Below are 8,352 nucleotides of genomic sequence, written 5' to 3' on the forward strand. Positions count from 1 at the left end.
TCAACGCGGACGACGAGGACGACGCGAGGGGCGCGGTGGACGAGTACTTAGAGGACGAGGGGTGGGAGGACGACGGGGACGAGGACGACGAGTACAACTGATGGACAGTATCACTATTATCTTTTACCTATCTTGTACCAAATAGTCTATAAGCAACTACAGTATTCCACCGCCGCCCGCCTTCGAAACGTGCGTCGAATGATCCTACGTATGAGATACGGAAGTACGATTTCGTACTTCCGTACCTACGACAGTGTACCTGCCGTCGTAGCAGCGCCTCACTTACGACGCCGCCTCGGCCGCCGCGACGCTTCGCACCGCCTTGGCCAACCGTCGAACACCCTCTTCGATCTCGTCCGCGGTCAGGAACGCGAAGCAGACGCGCACGTGCCCGTCGCACGCGTCGAACGCGTCTTCGTCCCCGGCGGTCGGCGCGCACTGCCCTCCGCGTAAGAACGCGACGCCCTCCCTCGCCGCGGGCTCCGCGAGCGAAGCCGCGCGCATCCCCGCCGGGAGCTTGATCCACGCGAAGTACCCGCCCCTCGGCGGCGACGGCGACGCGAACGACCACGCACAGCCGTCGCTGCCGCCGGTCTCCGCCTCCACCGCACGCGCCAACGCGGCGGAGCTTTCTCTGTAGTCGTCTCTCAACTTCGTCAGCCAATCCGCGGCGTCGCCGGAGAGGATCGCCTGCGCGACGACGCCCGCGGTGAACGGCGCGACGCAGCCGCCGCTGACGACGTAGCCGCGGTTCGCGATCGCGGTCGCGAGCGAGGGGTCGCACTCGAGCCACCCGAGGCGCAGCCCGGGGGCTAAAATTTTCGTGAACGACGACGCGGACACGACCACCGGCGGCGGCGGCTGTCCGCGCTGCGATGAAACGCCCGGTTTCGGTGCGTTTTCTTCTTCCCCGCCGCCCGAACCCGTTTTCTTATTCTTCCCCCACGCGTCCGAATACACGCTGACGTCGCCGCGCGCGTCGTCGTCGTCGTCGTCGTCGTCGTCTCCTTCGTCCGCGTCTCTCCCCCCGTCGCGCCGCCGTCCGCCTTCATCCTCCTCGAGCGTCGTCATCGCCCTCTCGATCTCAAAGAACCGCGGCGGCGGCGGATCCTCGCCCCAGTGCAGCGCGTGGTACACCTCGTCCGCGAAGATGTAGAACCCGAACCGTCGCGCGAGGGATACCAACCGTCGCCGTCCGTCCGTCCCGAGCGTCCCCCCGCGCGGGTTCGAGTGCGTCGGGACGAGGTACACGACCTGAAGGGAGAGGAGGAGGAGGAAGGACACGCGGAGGAAGGAAGCGATTCCGATTGGATTGGTCAGCGCGCGCGATGGCGTGGCGCGATGGCACACAGATACCGGTAGTATGATAAAGATACGGTGACGTGGCATAACGTGTGGCGGTGGTCGCGTCGCGCGCCTTCGGTCGCAGCCCGTCGTCGACGAGCCGCCGCTCCAACGCGTCCACGTCGAACGCCCCGCCGTCGTCTTCGAACTCCCCGTCCGTCCCCGGGACGCCGATCACCTCGAGTCCGTGGTCTCGAAACACCGCCGCGGCGAGAAAGTACGTCGGTATCTCCATCACGACGACGTCGCCCGGGGACGTCAGCGCGCCGCACGCGAGGTCCAGCCCGTGCGAGACGCCGTTCGTGATGACGAGCGACGCCGCGGTCACGGGCGACGACGACGACGACGACGACGACGACGACGACGCTCGAGGAGGCCGACGTCCTCCGTCGTACGCGTCCGTGAGGAACGACGCGAACGTCTCGAGGATCGCCGGCGGCCCGCGCCGCGCGACGTAGTTCAGAGGGACCGCGTCGCGATCGCGCGCGTCGTCGCTTCGAAGCGCCGCGGCGCTTCGCGTCATCGCGGCCGCGAGGACGTCCGAGGGGAGCTCCCGCGGGTGCCCCACCGCGAGGTTGATCGTCCCCGGCGCTTGGCAACGCAGCGAGGCTTTGTCCGCGGACGACGGCGGCGCGTCGTCCGCGGCGGTCGACGACGAGGACGACGCCATCATCGTTCGATCGACGCGACCGCGACCGCGGGGAGACGCGCTGGAGGAGCCGCCAGCAGCGCCGCGGCGAGCGAAAGGAGGAGGAAAGACCCGCGCGCGCGAGTGGGACGACGACGACGACGACGCCGTCGCGACGCCGGCGCGCATGTGCGGTATGGCGCGCGCGTCGCGACCCCACGCCGAACGTCCGCGGCGCTCGCGTCGATGTGACGACGGCTGCAAACGTTTTTTCACCCACCGCTCGCTTTCAACATTTGATCGCGTCCCCTTTCAACCCGTTGAGAAAACTGACCGATGAACTTGTTTCGTTCGGCGAGAGAAATATCAGTTCGCGATCTGACGGCGCCCCTTCACACACACACACACACACACACACACACACACACACACACACACACACACACACACACCGAAGTCGAGCATCGCGCCCGCGCAGTCGCGAGACGAAGACGATGCCGCCGAAGAAGAAGCGCGCCGCGGCGGCGAACGCGGCTCCCGCGTCCTCCGCGAAGAAGGGCAAAGCGCCCGACGCGAAGGCGAAGTCGTCGTTCGAGCTGAAGATGGGAAAAGTTGACGACGCGTGATGGGGCGACGAAGACCCGATGTTCGGCGGGCGAAGACTCGTCGCGAAATTCGCGCTCGGCCCGAAGAAGACGTCGTTCAGGCTCGAGTTCGAGTTCCAGAGCGACGAGTGCGCGAGCTGCTGGATGTTTCGATCGCTCGACGCCCCGCGGTGGGCGATGTACGCGGACTCGTCCGACAAGCCATGGGGGCAACAGGAACTGGACCACGCGGTCTGGGGCAAGCCGACGGACGCCGCCATCGAACGGTTCTTGCGAGACGCGGGGATCGAGGACGTCGTCGTGGAGGAAGCGAAGGAGGCGAAAGACGCCGCGACGCGGAGGCGGTGGACCTACGCGAAGGTTCTGTGCCTCGCGCGTCGGGCGCTGATGGAAAAACACGGCGAGGGCGGATGGGTGGAGGGCGCTGAAAACGGCGTCTACAACGGCATGGGCGTCCACGAGGACGAGATCTTATTCACGTTCGGGTTCAGACCCGCGTTCGGGGTGTGCGGCTTCGTGAACGACGAGGACGACGAGGACGATGAGGAATCCGATTCCGACCGAAGGCACGAGAGGGACTGTTGGCCGACCGAGGGATCCGACTCCGACCGAAGGCACGCGGGGAATTGGATCTGCGCGGAACAACAACAGAAGAAGAACTTCGCGGACGCGCCGGAGACGTGTCGATCCAGTTACACGGACGAAGACACGGAGGACGCGTGGTTGGCGCGCTTGAAGAAGGATCGAGCGTAGGTGAACGGACCTCGACGAGGACGCGAGAGAGAAACGCGTACTCGTATGATGAGTAATAAGACGCGACCGATGAACGAACGCGTCACGGTGACTACTTCATCGTAAATGATCAAAGGCGCCGCCGGGGCGAGCGCGGTCAAACGACTACACGCATACTGTAGGTCTCACATAGCAGGGCACGGGCATCTCACCACGCCGCCGCGCGCGTCAGTCGTCACCCGACGACCCGCAACAGCGACATCATCGCCCGCGGCGCCCTCAACCGCACGCTCACGTCCGCGGCGTCGACGTCGTGCCCGCCCTCGACCAACCCCCACTCCTCCGTCTGAAAGTCCTCCTCCGCGCGCGCCGCCCTCGTCGCCTCCTCCACGGTGATCGCTCCCCGCACGAGCGCGAGCCCGATGAGCAGGCTCTTCGCGCTCGCGCACGCGTTGAACGTCGCGGTGAGCTCGAAAGCGTCCATCGCGTCGAGACGCTTCGACGCGGTGGAGTTCATAGGCGTCAGTTGAAGTTGAAAGGCGTCGAGGGCGGGGATTGAAAGCGAGGGGTGGGTGGAGAGATGCGCCGGGCAAAGTCCTTAAGGATCGGCGTTCACCACGCGAACGCGGTCGTATGGGAACCAGTGTAAGGAGAACGCACCTTCGACGCGGCTCGCGTGACCTCTTCCGGAATGTCCTCCGCGCCGAAGATGCTCTCCGTCGGCGTCACGTCCCCGAGCTCTTTCCTCGCCCACCGTAGCACGGGTTCGTGCGCGATCGCCTGGTAGTCCGCGAGCGGCGACGGCTCGTGGCGGCACAGCACGACGTCAGTCGGGAAAAACTCCAGCAGCGTGTGAATGTGCTGCGCGCGAATCGCGGGTTTCGACATCTGATCCATCGCGGTCGCGACGAGCGCCATGAGCGGCATCGTGAACGGCCGGATGCTCTTCCCGCTCTGCCACTCCCACTCCGCGGCGACCGCGAGCGCGAGCGCCTTGGAGGGGACCGCGAGCGGCGCCTTCGATGGCGTCTTCAGCGTCTTCCCGTCCAGCGCGATGCCCCAGAGCCCGGGCGCGTCCTTTTGCGGCACGACGGAGACGGACTTGTAGAACCGCGGCGCCGTGCCGTCGCCTCGCAGGCCCGCGCCGACGCGGTCGCTCGACGCCTCCGCGTGGCGGTTCTCGCCGCCGCTCTTGGACGTGGACGACGGCTCGGAGGAGGAGGAGGAGGAGGAGGAGGAGGAGGAAAACGATCGCCCGAGGTCGTGGTGACGCTGGCGATCGGAACCGACGATCGCGCGGTGCGCGGCCCGCGACGCCGCCGCCGCCGCCGCCGTCTCGCCGCGGGCGACGCCCGCGCGGAGGAGCCCCGCGAGCCTCGCGATCGATCGCCCGGACGACGTCATCGCGCGTCCGAAGCCGCGGGCGCGATCGGGTATGTTCACCAGCGATGAGCATCAGATTGTTGACGCCGACGAAAAAGAGCGACCGACGGTTCGGTGTCCGAACACACACGCGCCCGCGCCGCGTCCGCGCGAAGCGCGCCCGCGGGAGACGCGCGCGAGAGAGCGGCTCGGACGCGCGTGATATCATATGCGCGCGCGAGCGTAGGGAGCGCGGACCGTCGTCATCGCGCACCCCTGCGCCGCGCGAAGTAGCCATCGGACGACGCGCCCAGTCCGAGATCTGACGAGCGCGCGCGCGTCGACCGCGGGCACGATGCCGTCCGCGCCGTCGCGCTCGGCCGCTCGCGACGCGTCCGACGACGACGACGACGACGACGACGACGACGACGACGACGACGACGACCGGTTCGAGGACGCGGTGAGCGACCACGGCGACGACGGCCGCGACGACGACGCGCTCGTCGACGCCGCGACCGCGCTCGCCGTCGGCGGCGAGGCGAGCGCGTCGTCAGATCTCGTCGCGAGGGTCGACGCGTCGACGCCGCGCGGCCCGGACGAACGCCCGTCCACGGCGTCCCTCGCCGCCGACGCGAACGACGCGAACGACGAGCGGCGGCGACAGCAGCAGCAGCCGTGGCGCGGGCTCCCGAGGCACCGCGCGAACGCCGCCGCCGCAACCGCGCCGCCATCGCCGTCGACGCCGGCGCGAGTTCGGTTCCCGTTGCACGCGGCGGCGTACTACGGCGACGTCCGCGCGCTCGAAGCCGCGATGGACGCGCACGTCGACGCCGCCACGAATACCGACGACGACACGGCCGGAGTCCTTAAGGATCGGCGTTCACAACGCGAACGCGGTCGTATGGGGACCAGTGTGCTCTCCGACGTCCTGGACGACTGCGGGAACACGATCTTACACGTGGCGACGACGCGCGGCCACCTCGCCGTCGTCGACGTCGTCCTCGCGCGCTCGGATCACTTCGACGTCGACGCGCGCTCGAGCGCGGGGTGGACCGCGCTACAGGAGGCGGTGCACGCGCGGGACCACGCGATCGCGAGGAGGTTGATCGTCGCGAGCGACCAGCGCGCGAAGGCGGCGCTGCGCGCGAAAAAGCCAGAGTTACTGAGGCGCGTTTACGTTTGTTTTGGTCGCCACCGGTCCCCAAGCGACCGCGTTCGCGTGGTGCACGCGATTCGTTGAGGACTGACTTTTCCCGGCACCATCTTCGTCGCTCTCTGTCGTCCAATGAAACGTCCACGTCATATAATGACTAACCAATCACATCACTTCCCGCCACATTATTACCCGCCGATCGAACGACCCTCGTCAGAGCGCTCTCCGCGTTGCCCGACTTCAACGTGAAGATAAAGTGGGAGTTCGGCAGCGCGCTGTTCGGGCCGATGGTGCGGTGGTACGCGCCGTCGGACGTGTACGACGTCACGAAGAAAGGCACGCGGCTGCGCGTGGACGGGACGCTCCGCGGCGCGGAGGAGCCGCCCGAGGATGGAAAGGCGCCGATATTTCCAAAGTGGAAGCGCGGCGACTTTTCGTTGCTCTTCGACGGCGACGGCGACGGCGACGGCGGCGGCGGCGGCGGCGGCGGCGACGCGACCACCGCCGGTCGGTTGTTCTTCGTCGACCACGTCAAGAGAGAAGCGATCGACGCGACGGACGAGGACGAGGACGAGGCGACGTCGGAGGAATACTTGAAACGCGTCGACGAGCTCGCCGCGCGGATGATCAGAGAGGGCGCGGTGAAACACGAGGCTCGCGCGGACGACGTCAAGTTTAGGCCGGCGAAATCTTTGTTCAGTCGCGGGGGGATAAAACGCGACACGGTCGACGGGTGGAAGACGCAGGTGTGGGAGTGCGTCGGGAAGATCCAGAAGAAGGTGGTGCACCGCGGCGGGAGCTTTAAGACGGACGGGAGCTTCGAGCAGTACCTCGCGAGCGCGCGCGAAGGCACCGCAGTGGTGGAGACGGAATTCGACGAGTATTACGACGACGGCGGCGACGACGACGGCGACGGGGGGGAGCCGTTCGACGAGGACGCCGCGTTGAGGGCGTGGAACGACGCGGTGAGGGAGGCGGAGGAGGGAGGCGCCGGGCCGCCGGTGATCCGAGCGGAGGAGGAGGAGGAGGAGGAAGAAGAAGAAGAAGAAGAACCGCCGCCGCCGCCGCCGCGAAAAAAACCCGCGGCGGCGGCGAAAGCGAAACCGACCCCGCCGCCGACCGACGCGCGATCGCGAGATCTCGAGGACACGAAACCGCGCAAGGTATCCGCGAAGTGCTGGCTCGCGGAGTCGTTCCCCGTGACGATCGCGGACGTCCTCCCCATCCTCGACGTCGTCTCCGTCGTGAACAAGCCGCTCAAAAAAGCCCGCGAGATGGCCACGGTCTTCGCCGCGGAGAAGGAGCACCTCTTCCCCGTGAAGATGCTCGCGCCGGTGATGATGTCAGTGTACGCCGTGATCAAGTTCAAAGCGTTCACGACGTTGCGACCCGATCACGAGTGCGAGGAAGAGGAGCTCGACGCGATCGAGTCGCAGCGACCGCCGGACGCGTGCCACGTCAGACGGTTTGAAATACCCGCCGGGTACGCGCGGAAGGTGCGTTCTATACACTGGTTCCCATACGACCGCGTTCGCGTGGTGAACGCCGATCCTTAAGGACTTTGCCCGGCGCATCTCTCCGCCCACCCCTCGGTTTCAATACGCGCCCTCGGCGCCTTTCAACTCCACCTGACGCCTTTCAACTCCACCCCGACATTCGCTTGTATGGAACGACCCTAAGACGGCGCGGGAGGCGGAGAGGGAGATGGAGGAGGAGCACCGGCGGAGGATGTTCGAGGCGCGGCGGCGGCGGAACGAGGAGGCGCGACGGAAGCGCGAGCTCGAGAGGGAGAAGCTCGCGAAGAGAGAGGCGAAGAGAGAGGCGAAGCTGTCGAAGAAGACGGGGGGGAATCCGAAATCGACGCCGACGACGCCGACGACGCCGACGACGCCGACGACGACGACGCGGATAGACCCGACGCATCCCCAGTGGGGCGCCGACGACGCGCGCGCGTGAACCGAACGAATGAACGAACGAACGAGTAGTGAGAGAGGACGAATGGACGAGCGACGAAGACGATTCTATTCACTCGCGCGGCGTCCCTGTCCCCCCCGCGTCGACGCCCCCGTATGATACGTCCTTCGGCGGCACCAAAATCGCCTCCCCCGCGTCCTTCGCGAAGTACTTCTCCAGAAGCATCGCCGCCGCGACGTCGTCCAGGTGCTCGCGCCGCCGCGAGCTCGGTCGTCGTTTACCACCCTTACCCCCCCTCCCGGACGCGAGCGCCGCCGCCTCCGCGTCTCTCGAGGTGAGCGTCTCGTCGTACAGGTAGACGGCGAGGCCGTGCGACGCGGCGACGTCGGCGACGTCCTCCGCGAATCGCGCGCATATTCTGTCCATGCGGAGCGGGGGCCTCGACTTCGACGAGGAGGCGCGCTGCGATCGCGATCCGCCGCGGAGGACGGTTTTCGCGGCGGCGGCGTGTTTCGGCGGCGGCGGCGGCGGCGGTGCTTCTGGAGAAGTACTTCGCGAAGGACGCGGGGGAGGCGATTTTGGTGCCGCCGAAGGACGTATCATACGGGGGCGTC

General features: G+C 67.1%; 7 protein-coding genes across 7 annotated transcripts in view; 4 read left to right on the forward strand and 3 right to left on the reverse strand.

The window, feature by feature from the left end:
• Positions 1-110: 110 nt before the first annotated feature.
• Positions 111-2,017, reverse strand: MICPUCDRAFT_48899 (uncharacterized protein; the record flags this gene model as incomplete). Its single annotated transcript, XM_003063701.1, has 2 exons — positions 111-1,254; positions 1,466-2,017. The coding sequence occupies 2 exons, from the start codon at positions 2,015-2,017 to the stop codon at positions 283-285; spliced, it is 1,524 nt and encodes a 507-aa protein (XP_003063747.1). The 3' UTR covers positions 111-282.
• Positions 2,018-2,399: 382 nt separating this feature from the next.
• MICPUCDRAFT_53327 (uncharacterized protein) lies at positions 2,400-3,409 on the forward strand. Its single transcript, XM_003063502.1, has one exon. The coding sequence runs from the start codon at positions 2,617-2,619 to the stop codon at positions 3,328-3,330; it is 714 nt and encodes a 237-aa protein (XP_003063548.1). The 5' UTR covers positions 2,400-2,616; the 3' UTR covers positions 3,331-3,409.
• A 4-nt stretch (positions 3,410-3,413) lies between these two features.
• Positions 3,414-4,735, reverse strand: MICPUCDRAFT_53328 (uncharacterized protein). The gene is made up of 2 exons (XM_003063702.1): positions 3,970-4,735; positions 3,414-3,805 (listed from the first exon to the last, which is right to left on the reverse strand). Exons 1-2 carry the CDS (start codon positions 4,711-4,713, stop codon positions 3,545-3,547), a joined length of 1,005 nt encoding a protein of 334 aa, XP_003063748.1. The 5' UTR covers positions 4,714-4,735; the 3' UTR covers positions 3,414-3,544.
• A 291-nt stretch (positions 4,736-5,026) lies between these two features.
• Positions 5,027-5,911, forward strand: MICPUCDRAFT_42877 (uncharacterized protein; the record flags this gene model as incomplete). Its single annotated transcript, XM_003063503.1, has 1 exon — positions 5,027-5,911. The coding sequence occupies one exon, from the start codon at positions 5,027-5,029 to the stop codon at positions 5,909-5,911; it is 885 nt and encodes a 294-aa protein (XP_003063549.1).
• Positions 5,912-6,111: 200 nt separating this feature from the next.
• On the forward strand, positions 6,112-7,380 carry MICPUCDRAFT_42878 (uncharacterized protein; the record flags this gene model as incomplete). Its single annotated transcript, XM_003063504.1, has 1 exon — positions 6,112-7,380. One exon carries the CDS (start codon positions 6,112-6,114, stop codon positions 7,378-7,380), a length of 1,269 nt encoding a protein of 422 aa, XP_003063550.1.
• Positions 7,381-7,528: 148 nt separating this feature from the next.
• MICPUCDRAFT_53330 (uncharacterized protein) lies at positions 7,529-7,780 on the forward strand (the record flags this gene model as incomplete). Its single annotated transcript, XM_003063505.1, has 1 exon — positions 7,529-7,780. One exon carries the CDS (start codon positions 7,529-7,531, stop codon positions 7,778-7,780), a length of 252 nt encoding a protein of 83 aa, XP_003063551.1.
• Positions 7,781-8,024: 244 nt separating this feature from the next.
• Positions 8,025-8,352, reverse strand: part of MICPUCDRAFT_42879 (uncharacterized protein) — a gene marked incomplete at both ends in the record, with an annotated part of 1,189 nt that continues 861 nt past the window's right edge. Inside the window, one exon of the mRNA XM_003063703.1 lies at positions 8,025-8,156. Coding sequence (XP_003063749.1) covers positions 8,025-8,156 — 132 coding nt within the window. The remainder of the gene's footprint in view (positions 8,157-8,352) is intronic.

The sequence above is a fragment of the Micromonas pusilla genome, assembly GCF_000151265.4.
Source record: "Micromonas pusilla CCMP1545 genomic scaffold MICPUCscaffold_15, whole genome shotgun sequence".
NCBI lineage: Eukaryota > Viridiplantae > Chlorophyta > Mamiellophyceae > Mamiellales > Mamiellaceae > Micromonas > Micromonas pusilla.

What these genes read in the sequence shown, in the direction of transcription:
- MICPUCDRAFT_53327 (XM_003063502.1), top strand. Translation starts at nt 2,617, where the DNA reads ATGTTCGGCGGGCGAAGACTCGTCGCGAAATTCGCGCTCGGCCCGAAG.
- MICPUCDRAFT_53328 (XM_003063702.1), bottom strand. Translation starts at nt 4,713, where the DNA reads ATGACGTCGTCCGGGCGATCGATCGCGAGGCTCGCGGGGCTCCTCCGC. An exon ending in TCACGCGAGCCGCGTCGAAG is followed by an intron (nt 3,806 to 3,969) that starts GTGCGTTCTCCT and finishes ACCGCGTCGAAG; the next exon opens with CGTCTCGACGCGATGGACGC.